The sequence below is a fragment of the Paraphaeosphaeria sporulosa genome (assembly GCF_001642045.1).
Source record: "Paraphaeosphaeria sporulosa strain AP3s5-JAC2a unplaced genomic scaffold CC84scaffold_14, whole genome shotgun sequence".
NCBI classification, from domain to species: domain Eukaryota; kingdom Fungi; phylum Ascomycota; class Dothideomycetes; order Pleosporales; family Didymosphaeriaceae; genus Paraphaeosphaeria; species Paraphaeosphaeria sporulosa.
In genome coordinates this window covers 276,637-300,162 of record NW_017253373.1, presented here as the reverse complement: position 1 = coordinate 300,162, position 23,526 = coordinate 276,637, and the positions used below count along the sequence as shown (strand labels likewise).

Below are 23,526 nucleotides of genomic sequence, written 5' to 3'. Positions count from 1 at the left end.
CAGACCAACCAGCAGATGCCCTTCAGCAGACGAGATGAAACACGGACGAGTCAGGAAAAGGGTTTTGCAAGAGGAACCAGACCGCGCGACCTCTTCGATACGATTCGGACTCTCTTGGCTTCACCATCCGACATATCGAAAGGTCTGACATTGCTATAATCGTTTCAAGCTCCTCTAGACCAAGTTCCTCGTCGATGTTACTTGCTCAAGCGCAATAGAGGTGCACATATATGAAAACAGTGATGGGTTGTGGCTCCTTTTGCGGTAATAGTAGATTGTAATGAATCGCCGAGGTAGTGAGATGCAGACTACATCACGGCGAACGATCAATAGCGAAAGCAATAGCGAGCCGATGTACACGGATATGTATGGTGGCGTGGGGCTATCTTCCCGAATGGTTTAGTTGCTCTGCTCCACACGGCGATCCTCCCCCAACACCTAGCACCTCACCACCAATCTCCAAGGCCTTCCAAGAGCGTTCAAATATATGGATGCAGCACATCCGAATAACGCGATGCGGGGCCGCCATTGCCAGACCGCGCTTACGATGAGCTCACGCACAATGATTGTTTCCCAGACCTCGCGACGACAGTGCGATGGCGCGTACAGAGTTTCGCATCCACCGACTTCGCGTTTTAGCTGCGCAACGGCACAGCTGCATTGACCATGCGACGTTCATGCTACAGGCTAAACTACCCTATCTATGGGAACGGTGTCAGGGCGTGTATACCTCAAATTTCGTGATAACAGCTTGGTTCGCAGTCTTTACGCGTTCGTGGGGGTCCTCGTGTGCTGCGCAGGAGATCTCATGGCCTCTCGCGATCTTTCACACTTCTCTTCTGTCTTGTTATTGTGATAGCGATAGATCTCGCGTCATTCCCTTCCTCATATTAAATTTTTACACTCACAGCGCTGGCCCGCTATAGACAACTAATATACTAATCCTGGACTCGTCGGGAAGAAGAGGAGGCTTCAAGATCATTCAGAACCACAAGTCATACGCGCTCCGCTTTTTGTACACTGCGCTCAACTCACAACCATGCTTCCAACGATAATACTTCTGAGCGCTTCGCTCGGCCTCGCAACGGCCAAATCGAACCCATACATGTTGTACGGAGTACCAAAAGGCCCCGGCATCGACATCGATGAGATGCAAAGCATGGATTCTTTCGAAGTAGTTACTGCAGCAGTCGACAATAGCACTCATCCCTCGAATACAACGCAACCTCCGACGACCACGTCCACGCCCACGATGCCAAATACGCCAGGTCTCGCGGAGCCGTGCGCTGCTGTCAGTAGCGCATTACAGGCTATTCCTTCGGGAAGCCGGAAGGTTATCCCAGCGGAGTTAGCAGTCAGGTGTCTTCAATCAGTGCCGTTGGACCAGAAAGGCAACATGCAACTCATAGACGACTTGAAGCTGTATCTTGAGTGGCAGAGTAACATCGCGTTTCTGAAAAATCCTCCGGCCGAATACACAGAACAGCCAGTGGATCTTATGGGGGAAATGGACAGCATGAAGAAGCAATTGGCCGCCAACGGTTTCCAGAGCGAGTATGACTTTCAGCTAGAGTTGAACAAGCTGTTCACGCGTGCATACGACAACCATCTTGCGTGGCAGCCTGATATCCTGGCAGGCGTCATGCAGTTTCAACGCCCTGCTGGGACAGAACTCGTATCCGTCTCATCCGATGGGAGCCAGCTGCCTGAAATATACTCTTACCGGGACCTGGAGCTTGCGAAGAACAATACTTCGTTCAAACCCTCCCCCGTGCGAACAATCAATGGCGTCGGAGTGGAGGAATACTTGCAGACTGTGGCTACGCAGGCTGACTTCCACGATTCAGACACCCGATGGAATGCACTCTTCCCTAGTCAAGCGCTTATCGCTTCTGGGGTCAACTATCTCGGATCATTCAGGACAGGCATGTTCGAAGGACCAAACACCACCATGGCTTTTGCCAACGGCACAGTAAAATCTTCAATAAATTTGGCAGTCGTTATCGGAGACTTTACAGGCGTCACTGATGGTACCACCTTTTTCAGGAAATTCTGTTCCGGTCCCACATTCAACACGGCCGCTACTACAACTGCCGTCAATGGTAGTAATGTGACGGTCCCCTCGCAGGCACCCTCACCATCCCATGTGGGATATCCGAAAGCTGAGCTCATACATCCAAATCTGTCACTTGGAGGTTATTGGATCAACGACACTGGATACGATGTGAGCCTTTTTGTCTTGTGGTTCGGTACAAGTACTAACACGATCAGGATGTTGCTGTCATGAGCATCCCTTCGTACGAATCGCCGGACGTTCAGCTCTTCCAGAACATCATGCGCGACTTCATCCGCATGTCCGTCAAAGCAGGTAAAACTAAAATGATATTCGACCTTCGCGGAAACGGCGGAGGGAATGCAATCCTCGGCTACGACTCCTTCAAACAGGTCTTTCCGCAGGCCGATCAAGAGCCCTTTGGTGGAACACGGTTCCGGGCGAACGACGCTCTCAACGTAGTTGGTCAAATGACTCGAGATTTTGCTGCCAACAAGACATTTGTGCAGAGCAACTCGGCCGCATTTCAGGAAGCGTTCGGGCAGCTTAGCATGAATGATGTATTTCTGTTCACCAGCGGCTTCAACTTCCAACACCAGCTCGATGCCAATAACGAGGCATTTGGAAGCTGGGAGCAGATGTTCGGGCCGGAAACGGTCAATGACGACAAGTTTACCAAAACACTCAGATACAACTTTAGCGACGAGGTGAGCTACACGTATCCCGATTTCTCGGTTATTGGATTCTTGGAGAATGCGAACGAGACGAAGACCCCGCAGCCCTTCAAAGCGCAGGACATCGTTATGGTAAGTTGTGCCGTTCTATCGCCTTTGACGAGCTAACACCTCCCAGCTCCACGACGGCATGTGCTCCTCAACCTGCACCATCGTCTCCGAACTCCTCAAAAATCAAGGCGGCGTCCGCACCATCGCCGTCGGTGGCCAGCCCAAAGCCGGCCCTATGCAAGGCATCGGCGGCACCAAGGGAGCCCAGTCTTTCTCCTACGACGACGTCCAAATCCGCACCCAGATCATCTACTTGTAAGCCTCCCTTCCACCAGGACTTCTCACATGCGGACATTCCTAAGAACCATCACAGCCTCGGCTCCCCCGAACAGCAAACCCAATGGAACCAAACCTCCCTCGGCAAAACCGCTTTTGCAGAGCAAATGTTCAAGCGCACCGCGTACAGTGGTGATAGGCCTGCAGGCGGCATCAATCTCAAGGATAATCTCCGCCGCGACGACCCGTCGAACACGCCGCTCGAGTTCATCTATGAGGCTGCCGACTGTCGCATGTTCTACACAGCGCCTATGATCAATGATGTGACGATGGTGTGGAAAGGTGTCGTAGATCGTATGTTTAGAAATGGCACGGCGAAGTGCGTGGAGGGGAGTACGGGGGATAAGAGCAGTGTTAGTGGGGGTGGGCAGATGAAGGCTGGGAGCGTGCCGCCACCGCCGCCGCCGGCAAGGGCGGGTGTGGGTGAGTTTGATGGCGCTGGAAATAGGTGGGCGGTAGGGAGGTTAGGGTGGGCAATTATCGCTGCGGCCGTGGGTCTGGCGGTGTACACGTAGTCGGGTTGAAAGAATGGTAATGACGTTACGACTTCTCCATGATGTACTTGAACGTGCAGTTTTACGACCTGTATCCATCACATCTGCCAAGTGCCAGTAGTCCAAAGAAGCCAATCCTAGAATCATGGGGATATCAGAGATAGGGTCCCAGTGCATTCGTCGTCCAGTCCCACAGCCGCTGTGCCAACTCCTCATCACCCGAGTCCTTCGTATCTCCCGCAAGTCTCCCCACCGGCTCATACATATCCCCCGACTTCGCATCCTCACTTGTAGCAGCCCAGCATGCATTATACACTCCCTCATGCAACGGTATCTGCTGGCCCAAACACATCGTTTTGATTCAGAGCCTGTCGCCCAGTGGCAGGTTATTCCCCAGTCCTGTGTACACGACACCGGGGTGTATCGCAACCGTCCTGATCTTGGGGTATTTCCTAGCCAGCAATTTGGCGTACAGTACGAGAGCGAGCTTGCTCTGCCCATAGCGGAGCCACTTGGAACCCATTCCCAGATTCTCCTGTGTGGTGGTGAGGTCCTGGAAGACAACGCCCCCTCTCGGTGTGAATCTGAAGCCGTTCGAGGAGAGGAGAACGATGCAAGCATCGCCGTTGTTTTCTGCCGAATCCTGGAGTTTTTGTTGCAGATGCGTGATGAGCAAGGCGTGGGAAAGGTAGTTGATGGAGAACTGCACTTCATATCCATTTTTGGAAAGACCAGCTGGGTCTCCCATGATTCCTGCATTGCAGATCACAATGTCGAGGCGATCTATGGCTGCGGATATCCGCTTTGCTACGGACTATACAGACTCTAGAGATGTGTGATCTGCAGTCACGTATGTGCATGCCGTCTTAGGGCTGATTGCCTTTGCTTCTTCCATGGTGGCTTTGGCACCGTCAACATTTCGGCCGGTGAAGAAAATGCGGCTTGGTGCATGTTTTGCGAGTGTAATAATCGTTTGCTTTCCTAGGCCAGTGGTGGCTGAAACCCCTCGTCAGCATGGAATCGTCGAAATGACGATGCTAAAGTATCCTACCTCCGGTGACTAGAATCACCTTGCCGCTGAGATCTGGAATATCTGCGTCTGGATTGTAGGTCGCTGAAAAACTCATGTTGAGGGGTAGGAACCCTAAGAGTGCCTGCTGTGGCTTTGATTCGGGTGGTCAATCGTTCAAATACTTGGAAAGACTGTGCCACCTACCGGGTGTAATCACAATGCGAGCCGCGATGATCTCTAATTCTCTCACTGAAGACATACTTCGTCCCTGATACACCAACGCGGACGCCTTCTGGAATTTGATCATTTGCGGACCAATGTTCACAATGGCCAACTCTCCAAGTTTTTCATAACGAAGATGGGAGTCATGTTGACAAGACTGCGCAACCCTCGAATGTGTTGGACGACGGGACTGCCCGGCGCTCATTGGCATATGTAACTTGAGCTAACCGCTTTGGTTCGGTGGCGGACTCGGATCCTCCTCCTTGGCCCGACACTCAACTTCAACAAGTACGTGGAACCTCGACTACTTATTATCAGCATTTGAAGAGCACTATCACTTTTCCGCAGCATGCCGAAAGAGCTCCCTATACTCAGACTTGCAGACGCTGCAGCTTGGAGAAATTGGTTGGCACGGGAAGGTTCGTTGTCCGAAGGCGTAATGCTCGCAACCATCAAAAAGGGCGCTCAGGACGCCGACACGAATCTGCGTTACGACCAAGCACTGGATGAAGCATTATGCTACGGCTGGATCGATAGCGGAGGTCGAAAAGTGGACGATAGTATATACTTGTTTCGATTTTGTCCGCGCAAACCTGGGAGTCTCTGGTCGAAGCGGAATGTCAGCTACGTGGAACGACTAGAAAAAGAGAACCGTATGCAACCTGCTGGACGCGCTACGATTGAGGCTGCAAAGGCCAATGGACGCTGGGCTTCCGCCTATTCGGGCTCTGGAAACACGGAGATGCCTCCCGACTTCCTAGCTGCGTTGGAAAAGGCACCCGCGGCCAAAGCGACATGGGAACAGCTAAACAAGGGCAACCGTTGGCGCATATATTTCAGACTCAATAATCTAAAGACCGCTGCTGGACGGGAAAAGAGGATCCAGGCCGATGTCGAGGATCTGGCGCGAGGAAAACCACCTACACCACAGAAACGTACACCAGCGCGCGAGAAGAGCACTAAAAAGGGAGATTCATCGTCCTCTCCTGCTCTGGATTCAAGCAGTGAATCTACGCAACAGAAATCGCGTCGACAAACAAGGACAGGTAGATTTATTCCTTCATACACTGAGTAGTATTCCAATTCATGTCCACACCTGGATTTCATCAAGCGCACAATCTGCCCGGCAAACCCTGTCAATACCTACTGTTCCAGCTTTTCGTCGCACAACTATGGCCTCGCATCGCGCTACGCCAAAGACTTCAACAATCTTTCCAGGACTGTATCAGTAAACGTCCACACGTTGCTCGAATACTCCTCACACCAGCTCCTCCCTGTCCACCATGTACTCCGATGGCCCTGTAGACTGTATAGCTTCTGTACGAACCCTTGTTCTAAGGCTTCGCTTTCTCGTGGCCAGAGTACTCCATTGTGAGCGGATAAAGCTTTGATATCAACCTCGCAGTCTCCTGTATGATTCAGGGTTCCAGCTTGGACCAGCTTCTGGACGCTGGAGGTTACTATAACCTTTGCTTCTTCATACGTTAGGGAGAAATTGGCTCCTAGCATCACACGGAATAAATTGAGGCCAGAAGGACCAGTCGTACCGAGAGAAAGGAAGTAGGCATAGTCTCGGATGGCGAGATGGTTGGACGGTTCCACTGCTCTCGGCATATACTGGACAGAAGTGTTCTCAGGTATGCAGGGAATGCTGGCCACCCCAACATAATCCCATTCCGGAGTCCAGGGTTTGAACACTTGTAGTTCTTTGGCGTCTTGGTCGAAGGGTTTTAAATTGTCTTGGCTTGGGTATGGGGTCCAGAGGACTTTCTTAGCTTTGATGAGAGTTTTCGCCTGGTCTTTCTCGGATTGGATAACAATGCGAACGCCTGTTGAGTCTCTTTCCGTTTCTTGAATCGTGGAGCCAAGGCGAACGTCGTCCTTGAGCAGCTTGTATGCGCGCTGATACAACAAACTGTTTGAAACTTTTGGCTGGATGAAAGTACCCTCTAATACGCCTTTGGTGACCGCCAATCCGAAGGCTTGCACGACTTGTAAAGTGGAAAGAATTTGTAGGTCGCCGACACCGACACCGGAGATGGTGACGATTCGAGGCACCGCGGCTTCGACTTTGTGTTCCCGTGCAAACTCACCAAATGGCATGAGGAACTCTGCAGGTATCTTGTCCGGCGATGGAAAGTTCCAGAAGCCCGGTTCAACCAGACTGTCGTACTTCTCAACGAACTGCAGCCATTTCTTTAGTCCTTCTGTGGTGTCGTTCAGCGTTGGTGACGTGTAATCGAGTGTCTTGCCCGTTCCGACGTCCACGTTGATCGTTGCGAGACGTCGCGATGTAAAAGAACCAAATTCAACGCTAAAGCGCTCGAAAAAGTCGACTGTCGGGCCATATTGCATATACGACTGCACGCCATACTCGAGTGTTGTATTCGTCTCCGGCACCTCGTATGTATCGACGTGACCACCTAATCGGTTCTTTGGCTCGATCACTATGATGCTGGTGTTGAAGTCTTCTCGAAGCCGAACTGCCGCGTATGTTCCGGCTGCACCTCCTCCGATGATCGCAACGTCCCTTTCTATAATCCTTGCCGCATCGAAGTTACTTTCATCGATCTTTGCACGCGCAAATTTTGCGCAGGCCAGCGCTAGGAGGCCGAGTACAGAAGCTTGCATCCGGGACATGATAGAATGCGAATGAGCTATTGTAGAGGAATAGTCATGCCTTTAAGTTCACAGAACACCGCATACAGCCTTGCCAGACTGAGGGGTGTACAAGGCTCGCTTATGCTGACGGACAAGAATTTTTGGAGCTCTTTGATGACACTGGATGGCAAAATCCAGGCCAAGCACATAGCCGAGACATGCCTGCCCGAAATCTTATAAACTGATACTAGCGAGAAGCACCAGTGTATATGAACGTGCTCCGATTGGAAGGTCTCCCATAAAACCGATCCATCCTTTACCGATGAAGCCCTCTGTAACATTCAAGCAGTGCGACTTTTAGTTTGGACTCATACCCATCTTTGCACAGAAGGATTGGCAGGAACACCTTCACTAATGACTGAGACAGATGGGTATGAACATGTCAAGACGTGGTGTTGCAACGTTTGAACATCGTAATGTGCTTCCGCATTCCAGGCGGCGCTAGTTTTTTTCTGGTTAGTCATATCTTCACCACTGTGTAAGAGCGGCCAACGTCACCGGCGCGCGTATACGAAGGAGCAACAACACACATCTCAACATTCCGCGGACCTTCGGCACACACCACGTCAAGGATATGAACCGTACATTCCAGTTCCTCAGCGCCTCCTTCAGCTTACTGTGGCCCTCCGGTAACAATCAAACCTCCACGTCTCCGGCTCGCGCAACTCTCCAGAATGAAGGCGACGAACCCTCAATATCCTATGCAGACATATGCGTCACACGCGCTATGCTTAAAGCCCTTGGTCTACCTACAGAGCTGGTTCTCGAGATCTTAGCCCACGCGCAGTACGAGCCTGTCATCGAGTTCACAAGCCGTCGCCGCGTAGTGGCGGAGGCGCTCATGGGCGCTGCTACGAGCGCAAATGTGTGTCTGCCTGCCGAAGTACTCAGTCGCAATACTATACGCCGAGTATCTGGACCAAATGTGACGCTCAAAGTCAAAGAGATCAAATTTGACATCAAAAGCAAAGACCAAGGATGGACAAGCGAGAACACTACTGGCACGTTCAATACCTCGTCCTGGTTGGAAGTATCCATTTTTAGACCTGGGCCGCAATTCTCGAGCCTTGAGGACCTTCCATTCTGGACCAGAGAGTACGACAACCCACAGGAGCTGCAGGAACAGCTGTCATCCGCGGGACACAAGCTTGTTGATGAGCGACCTGAAAATGCGTCGGTCGGCGCTCAGGGAGGCGAGCCACCCCTCGCCTGGTATCTGCAGGGCAACAAGGTAGCTGAGCGGCAGCATTCCGACTACCAGATTGTGTGGGCTCCCGATCGCAGCGAAGGCAACCAGGGTGCGGGCAAAGGTGATGGCTTTTTTGGCGTCTTGCAGGAGGGCGATTCAGTCCTAGTATGGGCCAGAGCCAAGGTGAGCCGCTGACACCACTGTGAAATTGAGTGACGAGCAAGCTCAAGCGAAGAACGGCAACTGACAACATTCAGTATCCGGGCTGGCGGTGCCAGGTCGACAACGTCAAGATGACTGTGCGCTACAGCTTCGACGAGCCGTCGTGAAGAGATGCACGCTAGTGATTACTACACTTGCAAACTCCCCGAACTAAGTGCGCTCTTGGGACAGACAACGACCTGTTGGGTCAGTGTGCAGTCAGAGGGCTGGGGACGGTCAAACCTTGGACGCGTATGACACGATGGAAACCTCTATGCTTTATTAGCCTGACGTTCTGATAGATGGACTATGCCAAAGTACACCATGGGTTAGTCACCAACATCAATCTCCCAAATCATAGCTCGACATCATGCATGGCCAAAGCTCTCATGAATGTAAGAAGTGAGGTTGTTTCCCATAGACTGTGAAGGCTGCATCCAGATATCTCAGCGCTTGCGGGAACAAGAGGTGTGTACGTTACTGATGTGTTTAGCAAGGTAGCCTTAAGCCGCGGACGACCAGTGGGCCAGTGTCTGCCGCAGCGTCCGTCTCTCGCACCGAGGTTGATCGTCGCTACATCTGAGAAAAGGCTCACGCCCGCTTCCAAGGAGCATTTCTTTAGTTGGGACGGCCAGCAGTTGAAGAAAAAGGGTATCATTCCCATTTTAATTACCAGGTATCATGTCTAATGCAATGCGCACCCTCACGGTTAACTCCTCTCCATCCCAATCCTCTCCCTACAACAACACAGCCATTAGCCCGGCTACAACAACGGCCCCCACCCACGCCCGCGGCTCAACAACACCCGCCATGCCTGCGTAATTCGTCGGCGTTGAAGTCGGCGAGCTGCTCGCTGTCGGCGTCGCACTCGCAGTGGCATTGGTCATGGTCTCATTGCCGGTGTTCTGCACACGGATCCAGTCCGCCCCCAGCGCAGCCCCCAAGCCCGTCGCATTCACAAACGCCGCCGTGTCCCAGCCGACGCGGGTCTGCAGCAGGCTCTTGAACCTTGCAGGCACGGTGAAGTTCTCGGGCTGCGCGAACAGCAGCAGCGTGTACTTGTGCGGGATGTCGCCGAGCGGCGGGGACGGGCGGAGGTAGGGCGCGAGGTCCTTCTTTGCGTCTTCGAGCTTGAGGGTCTGGGTGTCGGTCGAGGGCATGGTGACGTTGGTGGTGAGCCAGTGGAGGAGCTGCACGCGTGTGTTGTTGCGGGGGACGTCGAGGTCGACGAGCATGAGGATGGCGTGGCCGCCCGGAGTCCAGACGGGGGCAGAGATCTGCGAGGGCGCGAGCGCCGTGTCTGTGGGATGGTTAGCCTGCCATGTGTGTAGGCGGGGAGAAGGCGACGCACCTGCGAGCGAGAGCAGCTCGCCCGGCGGGTTGACGTTGTTGTCGGCCCAGGTGACATTGAGGTCTGTGTTGGCCTTGAGGGGAAAGCCAGGCGCGACGGTCGCACTCGCGACGCCGGCGAGGGCGGCGCAGAGTCCCCAGTTGACCATGGTGGCTGCACGAGCAACGAGTCTCCCGAGACGCCGTGGAAAGGTGCGTGAAAAGGCGATATCGATAACAACGGAAAGAGTGACTGAAACGGGAAACGCAGAAATTGAGTGGCAGTTGCAGGTGTCGAGAGAGCAGCGAGCTCCGCGACGTGTGAGTGGATTTAGCTTTAGGGGCGTTGCCTGAGGCTGCCTGCAGCGTGCCCACTTGCAGCTAGCCCGTCAGCCCACCAGACAATTGATTTTGCCACGGGAACGAGCTGCCCCACCGCCGTGCACCGAACGCTCAAACCACGTGGGGGCCTCGCCTCGCAAGCACACAATACGCTGGCTGTGCCGCGCCGTTCCGCTCCTCGGGCGCTGGACGTCGTGCGAGAAACGAGCGACGAGATGCGCGGTCCCCCGGTTGCCCTGGACTTGGCTGGACGGGGTGCGACAGTCGCCTTCGTTTGGCGTTGGTGCCTGGTTCACTGCCTGTTCGCCGGGTACCTTGCAGGGGACGCGTCTAGGCCCTCCGTCAGGGTCGCATCACCATCACGAATAACCTTGTTCAGAGCAACGCTGTTGTCGCGGAGCCGCGCAGTGCGAGCATCCGTAGCAGATGGGTATTGAGAAAAAGCAAAAACCGCGCCTACGGTTTCCCGCGAACCGCCCAAGTCTAACCTGCATAACGCTACACGCAAAGAAATCGCCGGGATGCGGCTCGTGGGTCGTGTGTGCCCTGTTCTTTCCTCTCTACGCCTTATTTCCATCGCGGCTGCCGACGTACTGGTAGGCTAGCTCCACAGTCCCAATGTCCCTTTCATTCGCGAGCTCGTTGAGCTCCTTGGGCTTCCTCTTGATGAGCTCCGTTTCCTCGAACAGCGTCTCGCGATCGCTATCCACCCGTTCAATGGGCGAGAATGACTCTGGCACTACCGAGACCCGGTTGGCTGCTCGACTGGTGCTCCGCTCCTCCATGCGCGACGTCGCCCGACTACTGCTCCGCTCGAATTGGCTGTTCAGCGATGGGCTGGAAGGCGACGACGACAGTATCGATCCTCTTCGAGAGATTGACAGACGCATCCGTGATGTCCGTTTCCGCTTGTCGCTGCCGTTTCCAGCAACTATTGTGGTGGTGACGACGTTCATCGGCAGCTCTGTTCGATTCACTTCGTGGAGCGCGCTAGTAAGGAAGTCGGACGGTGCTGTATTCCTCCTCGATACCGGTCTCGGTTTCTTCAGCGTGCTCGGCGGCGTTGTGCTGGACGTATTTGAAGAATTCCGTGACCGGTTCCTGGGGTCTGCCGGCGAGTGGATGAAGGTTTCTGTGGTGGGGGTGAAGAGAGCAGTTGGAGCCGGAGGCGGCGAGGCAGGAATCGGAGGGAGCGACTCCAACGCAAGTTTGGAGTGATAGGAAGGAGCTGCCGACGAAGCGTTGGATGGTAATCGTGAAAGTGGTGCTCTGGGGCTGCATGTGCGCGAGCTGGCCGCAGAGCTCGTCCGCCATTTGTCTTTCCACCTCCTCAGTGTTTTCCTGATCCCTGTACCGTCCGCCGCGTAGCCCGTAGGCGGCGAGAGTGTGCTTGTCTGTGACATGGTTGGCTGTTTCTGACCCAACACCCACGCTCAAGAATGAATCGACCTTTGAAAGACCGTGACGGTATCCTACGGGCTGTCGTGCACGCGATGGAACAAGAGTCAATTCCACGTGGGAAGGGCAGCGCAACGGCACTGCGCACTCTTATCACATCGACCCATCCCAAGCACCGTGGGCCCACCGCGTTGGACTAGCTTTCGGGGAAGCTGGAAACGGTTCATGGAGCGTCGGCTATGCAGGGGTCCAAAGTGCTGGTGGACTCGGCTAGCCCTTCTGGAAGGATTTAGGCCGTGGGGAGCGAACGTGCACGAGTCTGACTGGGTCCGAAATTATTGGCAACATTTGTGCACGGCAGCTCGCAACACGACGGCTGGGCGCGCCTCATTAGCGCTCGTAATTGCTGTGTATTAAGGCTCGGATGCATGACGACCTCGCCGTGTGCCGCTCCCAACGTGGGCTTCGATAGTGCGTCGAGGCCAGGCGGAGGAACACGCCCCGTCGACATGGGAGACGCGACGGGATGTGCATGTAAATAAGATCTTGGCGCGTCAGAAGGGGTCGCTTGTGCTACTGCAAACAATCCTTGATAGGGTGGATTTGTACATCTTCTATCCTCACCGGAGTCCGTTAACCACACTCCGGGATCGCGACCTCCGCACGCATGCCTGCCTCCTGTACGTGCGATTATACGAACAATCCCGTCATCTCAAACCGCTGCTCGCTTAGGCTGCGGGCGTTGTGGTTATCCAAACCTTATCGCCTCCATACTTTGCGATCCAGGCAATTATCGCGCCATCTTTTTAGTTGATAAATCGCATGGTAAGTTCGACCCTGGCGCGTGTCAGTCGTTGCCAACGGCATATCCCATATAACTCACGTAGCGAACGTTCCTGCGCTAACAGGCATGGCCCTCAATAGCGTAGGACCGATGCCTCTCCAGAAACCACCGAGGCCTTCAGCTTTGAACGTTTGAGCGAAGCAGTCGCGCATGCTCTTATATTTTTGAGTTTCACCGAATCCGTCGGTTTGCATCTTGCTCTTGATAACGTCGAATGGATAGCTCCAAAGCCACAGCGCCTCGCCAGCCAGGCCGCCATACAGAGCCACCTTGGCGGTGCTAATTTCGTCTCGTTTGATATTGTTACGCTCCGCGTCCTTGTTCATCATAAACTCGAAAGCTGCGAACCAAGCGCCATAGGCATTCGCTTCACGCAGGAACGTCACTGCGGTTCCACGGTAGACACCTCGAATGCCTTCATGCGCTGTGAGTTTCTTTATGCAGTCGATGGGGCCATTGTAGAGACGAGCCGCGCCGTGAGGCTGTGTCTGTAGGCGGATACGGATATGCTCGATGGGACTTGACAGTACTGTGTTCGTGATTCCTGCAAATGCACCGGCCGCATAGTACTGCGAGTAGCTGAGGTCGCCAGAGCCTGTCTTTTCGAGATTCCGCGCCTCAAACGCGCGACGAGCATAGTGAAATCCACCAAACTGCACTGACACGCAGGCTCCAATGCCAATCAACGGCGTCAACGTCCCCTTGTAAAAGGCGAGCGCTCCCTCGTTCTTGTAGATCTTGGTAGCAGCATCTAGGGCGCCTGAGTACTGCGATGTTGTTTGTAGCCTGACTTTGACAATATCAAACGGCTGCCCTGGTCCGAGTTAGTATTGCGGGTACCGAGTCCGGAGTAGAATTTCCATCGATGGCAGGTAATGCTCTTGGTCAATACATCTTATTACACTCAGTAGATTCGCGAGGATCTTGACCCTCCAGCAAAGCGTGTTGCAAAGACGGAGTCCCATAGAGTTGTAGAGACATCCGGTTACGTACCGATAAGCACCTGTGCAACACCACCGACCGCGCCTGCGAAGAGATCCTTCAGCGTCCTCTGGAGTCCCAGGTCCGGGGCCTCCAGCTCTGCCTCGATCCCCATCGTTGACTGTGTATACGATTGCCGTTTCAATTGTCCTAGTCCTCCCAACTCTTATCAGCGCACGAGCCTCCAGCGGGGCACAGCTAGCACGACAGGTTCTTCCAGGCTCGTTGATGGAGCTGCGTGGAAAAGTTCAATGTTCTGAAAGTCAATCGAGGATGTGAACGGCAATTGAAGGTGTTGAAAGCCGAACTCGGGCCTTCGCATTGGTCTCCGACGGCGAATCGAATTCTCTGGTTGCGTGCTTGTGCCAAGGCGCTAGGCATATATTGTGTCGATGTGCATCGCTTTTGTTGTCGACTTGGACAAAGAAGATTCATTCCTGCGAACTGTCAAGTCGTGACAATCATGTTTCCAGACTGGTATCAATGTGGATATCAATTTGAAGTAAGATATTAGTATGTGGTAACAAATAACCCGAGCATATACAAGAAATCAAAAAGCCGCGCCAAAACCACCAAGGTAACAACAAAATCACCAAACCCGGCGGGATATCTATACACAATTCAGGACGTCTATCGCCGAAGTCTTTCTGGTGCCATAAGCTGGCATCCAAATACTGAACACTCCAACAATCTCCAAGACAGCGCACTGCCTTGGCGCAACCATTCAGATTTTTGTTCCATCTCAGCATGGCCGTCGTTCTGTAATTTTACACACTCATGTGAGTTCGTCTCCAAAGATGGATCCAGTGTTTCTAGGCAATGCTACCAGCACCGCAGCTTCCTCCAGAAGCTCTCTTTCGGCTTGTTCTCCTCGTTCGGCGATGATGGCGAGCCGGCCTTTTCGTCGAGAGGTGGAAGGGCCGCAGTTCCGGCGGTATGCGTAGCAGGAACACCTCCAGACGCTGCTAACCGCCGTGCTTCGACAACGCGGCGGACGAGTACTATCCCGTCAGCTACTGAAACACTCCCGATTTCAGCAACACTTACACGCAAAAGTCTCCTCGATATTCACCATCTCCCTTGCGCTCGTCTCCATGAAGCCACAGCGCCTCTTCCGTGCCCACTCGAGCCCTTCAGCAGCCTTTATCACGCGGCCAGACGACAGATCGCACTTGTTGCCCGCAACAAGCTTCACTGGCGGCACCTTGCCCTGGTCTATTCTGTTCTCCTCCTCCATGTCGATCATCTCGCAAAAGTACTCGAGGCCGTCAAGGCTGTGTTGGTTCGTGATATCGTAGACGAGCAAGAAGGCGTCGGATCGCAGGTTTGAGGCTGCCCAGAGCGAGCGGTACTCCTCCTGGCCCGCCGTGTCGGTGAGCATGAGGAAGTAGGACTGGCCATCAACGGAGCGCGTCACTGAATACGAATCTTCTGTGTAGATGTCAACGGGGGTGCGCTTCGCGCATGCGCGGTGGCTCTCGGCGCAGTCGGGCGCATATGGCACTCTCGTCGCTTCGGGACTCTAGGCGCGGTGCGGTAGACGTACCTATGGTCGGATCATAGCTGTTGCGCGCTTCGTCAGCCCAGCGTGTCTGGAATGCCACGACTTAAGCGCACATCGACTTACTCATGCGTCCATTCGCTCCTCACTAGCCGCAGCGTGATTGAACTCTTTCCTGTCTCGGCATCAGCCTCCAGCCCTTCCGCACATGCGCATGTCCCCCTTGGTGTTTCGTTTGCTTGGCTGGGACAGACATACCGCAGCCGCCATCCCCGCACACTGTAATCGTGATTCTGTTGTCGGGGTCCATCGTCCCGCACTCCCAAGCTCAAAAGATAGACAAGAATGGAATCGCCGTCGTCGTGGGAAGAAGCGAGCGTGGGTAGCCCGGTCGCGGCTGCTGTCGTTGCTGTCGGTACTTCTGTCGTTGGGTCGCAGTGCGCCTCTGCCCAATGATGGCAGCCGGAGGTCAGCACACGACTCCGCACCTAGCTTGAGTCTCAACCGTGTCAAAATGTCTGGGACAAGCCCTCTCTTCCAATATCGAGCCCGATGGTGTTCGTACACAGTAGCTGCAGTTACTGTCGTCGTGTCGGTGGTCACAAAGAAGCAGAGCGGGAGGCGACGTTAGGAGCGTTTGAAGAAAAGCGGCACGTTGCACATCTTGTCCGCGACGACCCTTGCACCCGCCCTACCCAAGTTGTTCCATGCGCCCGCGATGCCGGGGTGTCCATATCGCAATTTAAGATTGGCGTGCCTGATGCCTGCACTCTTCAGAATGCACGTGCGCATACTTGCGTGCGCATCATGGGCTACCCCAGAGCTGGACCTGCAATATGACTCTGCTATCTTACATCGCGATTATACCACCCGCATCGCGGCGACCGCGCCGCAAGATCCAAGATGCCATCGTACCATGACAAGTGCGACGCAAGGACCAGCCAACATCGCACATTCACAGGTCCTCGCAGGATGACACATGCGCCCAGGCCAGCTCATCACCCCAATCAGCTGCTCCTTTGCCAGCCATCCCGTTGCATTGCGTTTCAGCTGTCTCTATTCACACGCCGCGCGCAGGCTGCATTCTTTGAGGAAGACCGCAAGATTGCCTGAGGGCTAAGAGCAACACCTTTACTTTTTGAGAAGCAGAAGGCCCTTTTGCGCAGTGATCGTCTATCAAAACTACCCGATTCAACACAGGATCGCAATGGTCGGCGAGGCTAACGTACGATGTCGACAGTACGTGGGTGAGTGCTCCACGAAGATACCGAGGATTTGCACGGGGGTGTATATCAGAACTCGCATAGTTGTGGCAAGCTATTAGCTAACCTTATCAGATTTTGTAGTTGGTCCAAAACTTGTAGGTCGAACCCCACACTGGTGGTTGCGCAATGTTGACCGGTCGTCGATCATACCACCGAATTGGCCACTCGTTCACAGCTCGAACGTTACACTTGGCGTTTATGCCTTCCAGCCATTGCAGTGAGGCTGTTACGGTGTGCTTGTTTGGACGCTTGCGTTCTGATCTATATTTGTCGAATCCAAATCTACATAATAAGTTGTGCTGAGTCGCGAAAACAAAAGTCTAGCGAGGCTGCGTCGATGACTCCTTAGTACACAGTTTGAAGATTGGCGTTTTCGTACACCGCAATCTCAAGACACAAAGAAGCAGCAAAAGGAAAGACCAAGCAGGTCTGGGCAGCGTTGACACCCAGCAAGCAAGTGCACCGATTGCTCTCAAGCACTAAGCAAGCCGAAGGAAACAGCAACGTCAGCACACTTGTTTCTCGTCATCGTCGAACACAAAGCTAGGTCTCGATTTCATCTCAGGACTCGGCAGTATCGACTCGGTTGCACAAGTACACGCAAAGAGCAAAGCAGCAGACAGTCCGAAGTCAAAGCAAGGACACAAGCAGGCAACATTTAGACTTTCCGTAGAGAAGAGAAGAAAAGGTATATTAGGCCGACGAGAACTGCATCTCAAGTTCATCACGCACATCTTCCCATCCACTAGGTACCACACTGCATTCTTGTGGTACCCAGTGGACATATATATCTTTCCATTTCTCACAACGTCTCTGGCGGTTCAATCAGTCAGTTGATCATGCGTTTTTGCCAAAGACACGTAGACAAATCCTGCTACACTTCACACCTGTTCACCTTTGCCATGTATCATCCGACGCGATGACCTCATGCACTCGAACAGCTTGATGCATGGGTCAGGACCACCACCTTCCACACCCTTGCCCCAGGTTACCCCTCCCGTCATCGTTCCTCTCGACAATAGCTCAAGATGCGCAACAACAAGCCCAACCCAAATGACCCGCCGAGCCCCAGTCCAACGGAGCAGCAGAGCCTCGACTCCAGGACTACCAGCCCGAAAAACGCGCCCAGCCCCAGTCAAACGGAGTCGCAGCATCTCCGCAGCACTACCTGCTGTTAGCTATATTTCGAGCAGACTTAGTGGAGCGCAGAGGAAAGCAGCATTCCATCTGCGGATCGTGCCAGAGAGGTGGTTATACTATAGGAACGGTTCTTGTAAAAATAAGGGCTGGTCCACTTTGGAACGACAACTGACATTCTGACAGCGATGTCGTCGCATGTAGTTCCAGCCAGGGCATACCAACTGGACGACATGAAGGAGCAAAGCAACAGCGCTTCTTCACATCCATATATATGCGGAGTCAAGGCGCTTCTTGGAGCCGGGCAAGACAACATCCAAGGCTGGAACACCACGGAGGCAGTCCGAGGCGAGAAACGATCGCGAGAGCACGCCTCGACTTGATAATCCGGCTGGAGAAGAATGAAAGGGGGTTGGCGAAGGCGACAGCTACCAGATGGACGACACTCCCGACGTATAGTATAACGACACTGAAGACCCGCTACTGGGCATCTACAGCCATGGCAGCTACCCCAGCGAGCCCTATGTATACTTTCCAGGCTTGGTTGACGTGGGTCGCTCTGGTCCAGAGTCACCCAAGAGGTGGATGAGTATTGGCGAAATTCGAGACTGCGATCTTACATATGGATCACTTCCAGCATTCCTCGCTGACATGGTGAACCAGCTGTCTGGCACGCTCTTGCATGCAATCATGCTGACACATCACGACGACTAAACACGAACCAGCTCGTCAGCCATATCGCACCACAACATCTGCTCCGAATGCTTCTTCAAATACACACAATTCGAAACCTTTAATCCGTACTATATACACCTGCTCCTGTGTGCTTGTGCAGCACGTAGGGCCTCATAGGACCACAGCAAAATCGACCTTTTACCAGATTGCGTACCTGCCCCCACCCCCCACGGCTCGAATCCACAGAGATCTCAACCACGTTGCACGGTACACATTTGAGAAAGCTGTGGAAAGAATGAGGACCCTTTTAAGGTGGCGGTGACCAGACCGTCCGAGATCGAGAAAGACTTCGGTGAGAAGCTTCTGACGGGGTCAACAGCCAGTGAAAGTCCCAAGCATGACAACGACGCAATAGCCCCAGCAGTAGTGTACACGCCCCATACCTTCGAGAAGAAAGCGGAATTGAAATCAATCGGTGACTTGAATTAAGCCTGCAAGGGAAGCCTGAGCAAGTCAAGCTGCATGCCGCCGAGTGGCGGATTGGCATACGGTGGGTAACACATTGTGCCTGATGCATCATTATGTGCTGGAAGCACTTTTTGGGGGGAACCTGGCAGAGTACTACGCACGTCCCTGGAGGTGGTGGATCAGCTCCTTCCACTTTTGTTCTCCCCAGTGTTTGAAGATGAATACAGGGCAGCATCGAGAGCAGGGCGATAGGATGGTTCTAGCGAACAAATGCCGCAAGGTATGCTGTAGAATTTGGAGCAGCGAGAATATCATCATATGAAGTTCTCAGCACCTGATACTGATTCTTCCATACCAGTACGTGCGTTCTGGTATGCCAGCTGTATCATTAAAGTCATATTCAAGCGAAGACGACATTTCTGATGTTAATTTGCGGCTGAGGTCTGTGTTTCGGCTGTCTCGCGCGAAGGATGCAAAAGGGGCTGGGCAAGCGTGTTCACGTGACGCTTGTGCAGAACCTATCTGCAGCCGCAGACCACGATGTTCTTAATCCCAACGACATCAACAAGGTCAGTCAGGAGGCACTACGCTAGCAGTCCTGGTGTCTCGCTCGACATGACTGCTGGCCGAGCGAATTGGAACGATCGGAACGTGCATGTGCAGGAAGATCGAACGCCGCTGTGGAGGAACCGCTGCAAATTCAAGAAAATAATGAGAACAATTTGAACCCATCCGTGCGGAAGAAGTCGGTGTCCTTCAAACTTGCTTTTGTGGGACTTGCATTGGTCCTTTTGGTCTTTCAGATTGGACACAACCTGCCTAAGCATTGCGCTTCCGATGAGCGAGGGCATTAGCTCGGACTTGCGTCGTGCTCATGCCTCGAGCTGAACTATTGCAGACCATCTCTGGAGAGCTCAAGGGCACGAGTCTGGAGTCTTTATGGGCAAATCTTGGTTATAGCCTTTGCGGCCTCGTTATGCAACCGGTTTGGGCCAGCGTCTCCGATGTCTTCGGTCGAAAATACCCCTTCCATGCATCTGTGGGCCTGTTCTTCGTTTGCTCCATCGTTTTTGCTACTGCGCAAAACATGAAAACCCTCATCGCGGGACGGCTTTTTCAAGGATTCGGCGGTGGAGGTATCGACGTGTTAGTGTCTGTCGTCCTCGCGGACATAACGGCGCTGGAAGAACGCTCGAAATACCTGGGCATCATGGCCATCCCTTCAGCGGTGGGCAACAATATGGGCCCCTTCGTCGGCGCGCTATTTTCTACCTACACATCCTGGAGATGGATTGGATGGATCAAACTTCCACTTTTGGGTGTGGGGACGATACTGCTATCCTTCTTCCTCAAGCTGCGAGCCGTTCCGCTCGACGCGACCCTAATCAGCAATCTGAGCCGACTTGACTGGGTCGGTATGCCACGAGTGCGTCATGGTCGGTATAACTACCTTCTGCGTACCTATAAGTTGGGCGGGTTCTCTGTTTCCATGGGCATCCTGGCAAACTCTATTCCCGTTGGTCCTAGGAGTGGTGATGCTCGTCGTATTTGCCTGGTACGAGTCCAAGCCCGCGGCGCCTATCATTCCCCGCCGACTGTTCCAAACAAACGCGGGAAACATGGCTCTTGTAGGGGGCTTCATCCATGGCATGGTTTTCATCTCCTTGCTGCAGTACTTGCCGTTATTCTACCAAGCTGTCCAACTCAAGACAGCAATATCGTCGGCCATCTTTCTGCTGCCTACAGTCATTATAAGCGTGCTAGTCACAGCCGTCTCGATGATGATGGTTCCGATGTTCGGAGGATACAAATGGCTTCTGGTTGTGTCGTGGGTCGTCACTGCGCTAGGGTCCGGTTTGCTTGCTCTTTTCGGCGTGGAATTTTCGACGTCCGTGCTGTATGGGCTTCCGATTCTCTGGGGGCAAGGCGTTTCGCTACTACGCATCCTCATGCTCCCCGTTCAAGCAAGTGTCAAGCACGTTGACGATGAGGGCTTAGCAACTGCGAACTTCCTCACTATTCGCATGTTCGGAGCGCTTGTCGGCCTCGCAATCTGTTCGCCGATATTCAACATCGTCTTCTCGAACTCCGTCGCGGAGGCTAGAATCGAGTTGACGGGGTCGCTGGCGCCACTGAAGAATGCCTCCAATGCCGTAAGTCTAATTGGCGAGCTGAGATCGCTGGACGTTCCCGCTGCGACCCTAAAACTGGTTTCGGGACTCTACCTGGAATCTTTCAAGGCCGTATTCTATACCATGGCTGCATTGAGCGGATTGGGGTTATTGTCTTCGATATTTCTGGACGAGATTGAGCTGAAGAGAAAGGACCTTGGTAACCAACGCTTTGAGGACCACTAGAACAAGATCAGACCATCTCCGTAGAACGTAGACAAGTGCATGATAGAGAAGCTGTAATTGACGGCCTAGAAAAGAAGGAGGATTCTGCGTTGCATAAACGGCGACATTAGGACAATAAGTAGAAGTACTAGTTGGGTCGGAGCCATCTACTACTCTCGGGTACACTATGCAGTGTGTGACTTCTTTGTGATACGTCATCCATGAGTTAAACAAGACGCAGATAAGCAACGCATCTAGCCCAAGGTTCGGCGTGAAGGGATTCGGATGTTCTCAAAAAGAGAGTGCGCTGACCCTCTTAGGGCGACTACACTAGCGTGCCTTGGTAAGCGCCAAGCTGTGAGAAACGCGGTATATATCATCCCCCAGAGGCCCACATCAGCAAAATTTGGCCTGCAAAAAACATACAACAGCGGGGATTCGCCAGTGGTCACCCACCTGACTACTGATCCGCCGGTACACTGCTTATATATGGCTGAGCGGACGGGAAGCCTAGTTCTCAGTGTCCTATGGTCGTATGTGAAAGATGTGCCTAAAAATTCGAATATATCCAAAGAGGGTTTCTTCCAAGCTCTGACCGTCCGGGTCACCCTTCGACTTACATGCTCCAATTCGTTCCAGAAGTCTACGCCACAGCTTTTAGACAGCTAGCACCCCAGCACATGCTACATCTATTTTAGACTCTCACGCTAGCTATCCGACACCCTACAGATTATTTGCGGTAAGTGATGGAGCATCGCCCTGGTAGACTATACCGATGCTTACCGGACGTTTGTAGGAGACGATTCCTATCTAATTCGTCAAGTACAGGCTCCCAGACCTGGCTGTCAACTAAACGCTACGCTTGAACAACAAAAGCATCAAATGGCTCCTTTCACACAGACTCGGCCTAGCTATCTGATATATTATTACAATATGTTTCCAGAGTTCTTATCACTGATTTTGAGCCACTCAAGTCGTTGCGGGTGGCTCTGAGCTGGTACCAGGTTTGGTACCTAGGTACTACCGCATCTGCACGTAGGAGACACGATATGGGGCAGTAATTTGCTCGTTTCGCTGCACTCTGCCCGGGCAAGGCATGATGTCTTCTTCCATACGAAATTTCGAAGAACATAGGACCCCCAATTCAGTGCAGACTTCGAAGTTGATGCCGACCAATCAAGATCAAGCTCAGTCGCGCATCATGGGGCCTCTTTACAAGCAAATCTATGCCGAGTAGCACCCACACACGGCTGAAAGTTGAGAAGTCCGCATTGGCTTTCATCATCTTGGCGATGCAGCCCCCGCGAAGTGTCGTGGCTTTGGATTGGCTGCGTAGGTGGACCGGTCGCGCAGGGAGCTGAGCTAACTGCGGCTGAGGGCTTCGTCTTACACCCAGGCCCCCGATCACAGCCTTGTCTCAATCTTCACCAAAGTGAGGAAATCACCATAATACCCATGAAACGAGAATGAGAATTCTTGACACCTACTATGGATATCTACGTTGGCTTATCATGTTGACAGTTTATGAACGTATAATAAAGTTAACCCAGGATAAGGTACGCGGTACCTACAGTCCATTCCCATTGTTTATGTCAGCCACGGTACTTGACTGCTAGACAAACCTTAGGGTAACACAAGACACTTCAACCTCTGTGGATATGCAGCAGCGTAAGCAGGTTCATCACTCCGCCTTGGGTAATATAATACATTCAAGATTCCATTGAATCTCGTCACGATTGGAGTCCGTCTCAGGACGGGTCGGTCGACAATGGGGATGGTGCTAAAGACTGAGTACCACCGGCCTACCGCTCCGCACTTTTCGGAATAGTCGACACTTAACAAGTGCCAGGGGCCCCTCGTCACAAATGGCTCCGGAAAGACAGCATGATAACCCCTTCGAGCCCCCTCGTCCATGATCAGCAAGAATCGGGTGCGTGCAAATTCCGACTTGTTTGGACATCACCTCCTTGTACAGATCTGACAACACCAACGAGGAACTAGGAGCGTGTATTTCCTCGGACTGAGTAACGTTGGGCTCCTCGCTGGTGGTCCCTGGAAATTAGTGTGGCAGCACCTAGGCTGACAAGAGAGGTGACGGCCAGTCATCTTGGGACCATTTGGTATGTCCGCCAGACAGAGAGTACAAATCTCTCGCTGTTGATTTGTTTAGCTTTCGTTTCGTTTTCTCCGGTTTCGCGATACGCGCAATCTCCTCCTCAGAACCTCGTCGGTGATGGATGGAGGACGGAATAGTATAACGCATAAGCTAGTGCATATGGATACCGAACACCTCGGGTTTCGGAACACCTTGGCAAAACGCGACACCTGCACAGAACATGCGATATCTCCACCAATAG

At 53.1% G+C, this 23,526-nt stretch overlaps 10 protein-coding genes across 10 annotated transcripts, besides 1 other annotated feature; 4 read left to right on the top strand and 6 right to left on the bottom strand.

Moving 5' to 3' along the window:
• The first annotated feature begins 852 nt into the window (after window positions 1–852).
• Window positions 853–3,642, top strand: CC84DRAFT_374843 (uncharacterized protein). Its single transcript, XM_018185963.1, has 4 exons — window positions 853–2,224; window positions 2,272–2,859; window positions 2,906–3,093; window positions 3,152–3,642. The coding sequence occupies exons 1-4, from the start codon at window positions 1,040–1,042 to the stop codon at window positions 3,627–3,629; spliced, it is 2,439 nt and encodes an 812-aa protein (XP_018030003.1). The 5' UTR covers window positions 853–1,039; the 3' UTR covers window positions 3,630–3,642.
• A 135-nt stretch (window positions 3,643–3,777) lies between these two features.
• Window positions 3,778–5,019, bottom strand: CC84DRAFT_1231996 (NAD(P)-binding protein). Its single transcript, XM_018183747.1, is given in 3 exon segments — window positions 3,778–4,410; window positions 4,429–4,604; window positions 4,660–5,019. The coding sequence occupies 3 exon segments, from the start codon at window positions 4,733–4,735 to the stop codon at window positions 3,970–3,972; spliced, it is 693 nt and encodes a 230-aa protein (XP_018030002.1). The 5' UTR covers window positions 4,736–5,019; the 3' UTR covers window positions 3,778–3,969.
• A 114-nt stretch (window positions 5,020–5,133) lies between these two features.
• On the top strand, window positions 5,134–5,974 carry CC84DRAFT_374366 (uncharacterized protein). Its single transcript, XM_018185961.1, has one exon. The coding sequence runs from the start codon at window positions 5,192–5,194 to the stop codon at window positions 5,915–5,917; it is 726 nt and encodes a 241-aa protein (XP_018030001.1). The 5' UTR covers window positions 5,134–5,191; the 3' UTR covers window positions 5,918–5,974.
• Window positions 5,880–7,623, bottom strand: CC84DRAFT_1169166 (FAD/NAD(P)-binding domain-containing protein). Its single transcript, XM_018179584.1, has one exon. The coding sequence runs from the start codon at window positions 7,480–7,482 to the stop codon at window positions 6,031–6,033; it is 1,452 nt and encodes a 483-aa protein (XP_018030000.1). The 5' UTR covers window positions 7,483–7,623; the 3' UTR covers window positions 5,880–6,030.
• A 396-nt stretch (window positions 7,624–8,019) lies between these two features.
• CC84DRAFT_1156600 (uncharacterized protein) lies at window positions 8,020–9,021 on the top strand (the record flags this gene model as incomplete). Its single annotated transcript, XM_018176979.1, has 2 exons — window positions 8,020–8,875; window positions 8,950–9,021. Exons 1-2 carry the CDS (start codon window positions 8,078–8,080, stop codon window positions 9,019–9,021), a joined length of 870 nt encoding a protein of 289 aa, XP_018029999.1. The 5' UTR covers window positions 8,020–8,077.
• A 609-nt stretch (window positions 9,022–9,630) lies between these two features.
• CC84DRAFT_1046155 (PEBP-like protein) lies at window positions 9,631–10,368 on the bottom strand (the record flags this gene model as incomplete). Its single annotated transcript, XM_018173416.2, has 2 exons — window positions 9,631–10,193; window positions 10,245–10,368. Coding segments are annotated over 2 exons (687 nt in total), but the record flags the coding sequence as incomplete, so codon positions are not given.
• A 756-nt stretch (window positions 10,369–11,124) lies between these two features.
• On the bottom strand, window positions 11,125–11,967 carry CC84DRAFT_1222647 (uncharacterized protein; the record flags this gene model as incomplete). The annotated part of the gene is made up of 1 exon (XM_018183400.1): window positions 11,125–11,967. The coding sequence occupies one exon, from the start codon at window positions 11,965–11,967 to the stop codon at window positions 11,125–11,127; it is 843 nt and encodes a 280-aa protein (XP_018029997.1).
• A 558-nt stretch (window positions 11,968–12,525) lies between these two features.
• CC84DRAFT_374742 (mitochondrial carrier) lies at window positions 12,526–14,102 on the bottom strand. The gene is made up of 3 exons (XM_018185962.1): window positions 13,800–14,102; window positions 12,846–13,620; window positions 12,526–12,799 (listed from the first exon to the last, which is right to left on the bottom strand). Exons 1-3 carry the CDS (start codon window positions 13,900–13,902, stop codon window positions 12,769–12,771), a joined length of 909 nt encoding a protein of 302 aa, XP_018029996.1. The 5' UTR covers window positions 13,903–14,102; the 3' UTR covers window positions 12,526–12,768.
• A 161-nt stretch (window positions 14,103–14,263) lies between these two features.
• On the bottom strand, window positions 14,264–15,935 carry CC84DRAFT_1156593 (ras-domain-containing protein). Its single transcript, XM_018176978.1, has 5 exons — window positions 15,547–15,935; window positions 15,415–15,463; window positions 15,334–15,350; window positions 14,835–15,218; window positions 14,264–14,788 (listed from the first exon to the last, which is right to left on the bottom strand). The coding sequence occupies exons 1-5, from the start codon at window positions 15,596–15,598 to the stop codon at window positions 14,610–14,612; spliced, it is 681 nt and encodes a 226-aa protein (XP_018029995.1). The 5' UTR covers window positions 15,599–15,935; the 3' UTR covers window positions 14,264–14,609.
• A 3,368-nt stretch (window positions 15,936–19,303) lies between these two features.
• Window positions 19,304–21,322, top strand: CC84DRAFT_1231978 (MFS general substrate transporter; the record flags this gene model as incomplete). Its single annotated transcript, XM_018183746.1, has 4 exons — window positions 19,304–19,406; window positions 19,497–19,627; window positions 19,732–20,248; window positions 20,361–21,322. The coding sequence occupies 4 exons, from the start codon at window positions 19,304–19,306 to the stop codon at window positions 21,188–21,190; spliced, it is 1,581 nt and encodes a 526-aa protein (XP_018029994.1). The 3' UTR covers window positions 21,191–21,322.
• Window positions 21,323–21,423: 101 nt separating this feature from the next.
• Window positions 21,424–21,738: a sequence feature (Protein overlapping with rRNA (CC84DRAFT_1103593, OAF99627.1) was converted to a misc_feature.).
• Window positions 21,739–23,526: the final 1,788 nt, after the last annotated feature.

What these genes read in the sequence shown, in the direction of transcription:
- CC84DRAFT_374843 (XM_018185963.1), top strand. Translation starts at nt 1,040, where the DNA reads ATGCTTCCAACGATAATACTTCTGAGCGCTTCGCTCGGCCTCGCAACG. An exon ending in TCAACGACACTGGATACGAT is followed by an intron (nt 2,225 to 2,271) that starts GTGAGCCTTTTT and finishes TAACACGATCAG; the next exon opens with GATGTTGCTGTCATGAGCAT. An exon ending in CGCACCCAGATCATCTACTT is followed by an intron (nt 3,094 to 3,151) that starts GTAAGCCTCCCT and finishes GAACCATCACAG; the next exon opens with CCTCGGCTCCCCCGAACAGC.
- CC84DRAFT_1231996 (XM_018183747.1), bottom strand. Translation starts at nt 4,735, where the DNA reads ATGAGTTTTTCAGCGACCTACAATCCAGACGCAGATATTCCAGATCTC. An exon ending in GGTGATTCTAGTCACCGGAG is followed by an intron (nt 4,605 to 4,659) that starts GTAGGATACTTT and finishes GAGGGGTTTCAG; the next exon opens with CCACCACTGGCCTAGGAAAG.
- CC84DRAFT_374366 (XM_018185961.1), top strand. Translation starts at nt 5,192, where the DNA reads ATGCCGAAAGAGCTCCCTATACTCAGACTTGCAGACGCTGCAGCTTGG.
- CC84DRAFT_1169166 (XM_018179584.1), bottom strand. Translation starts at nt 7,482, where the DNA reads ATGTCCCGGATGCAAGCTTCTGTACTCGGCCTCCTAGCGCTGGCCTGC.
- CC84DRAFT_374742 (XM_018185962.1), bottom strand. Translation starts at nt 13,902, where the DNA reads ATGGGGATCGAGGCAGAGCTGGAGGCCCCGGACCTGGGACTCCAGAGG. An exon ending in TGTTGCACAGGTGCTTATCG is followed by an intron (nt 13,621 to 13,799) that starts GTACGTAACCGG and finishes AACTCGGACCAG; the next exon opens with GGCAGCCGTTTGATATTGTC. An exon ending in AGCGCAGGAACGTTCGCTAC is followed by an intron (nt 12,800 to 12,845) that starts GTGAGTTATATG and finishes GACACGCGCCAG; the next exon opens with GGTCGAACTTACCATGCGAT.
- CC84DRAFT_1156593 (XM_018176978.1), bottom strand. Translation starts at nt 15,598, where the DNA reads ATGGACCCCGACAACAGAATCACGATTACAGTGTGCGGGGATGGCGGC. An exon ending in GTGCGGGGATGGCGGCTGCG is followed by an intron (nt 15,464 to 15,546) that starts GTATGTCTGTCC and finishes ATGCCGAGACAG; the next exon opens with GAAAGAGTTCAATCACGCTG. An exon ending in TATCGAGGAGACTTTTGCGT is followed by an intron (nt 14,789 to 14,834) that starts GTAAGTGTTGCT and finishes CTGACGGGATAG; the next exon opens with TACTCGTCCGCCGCGTTGTC.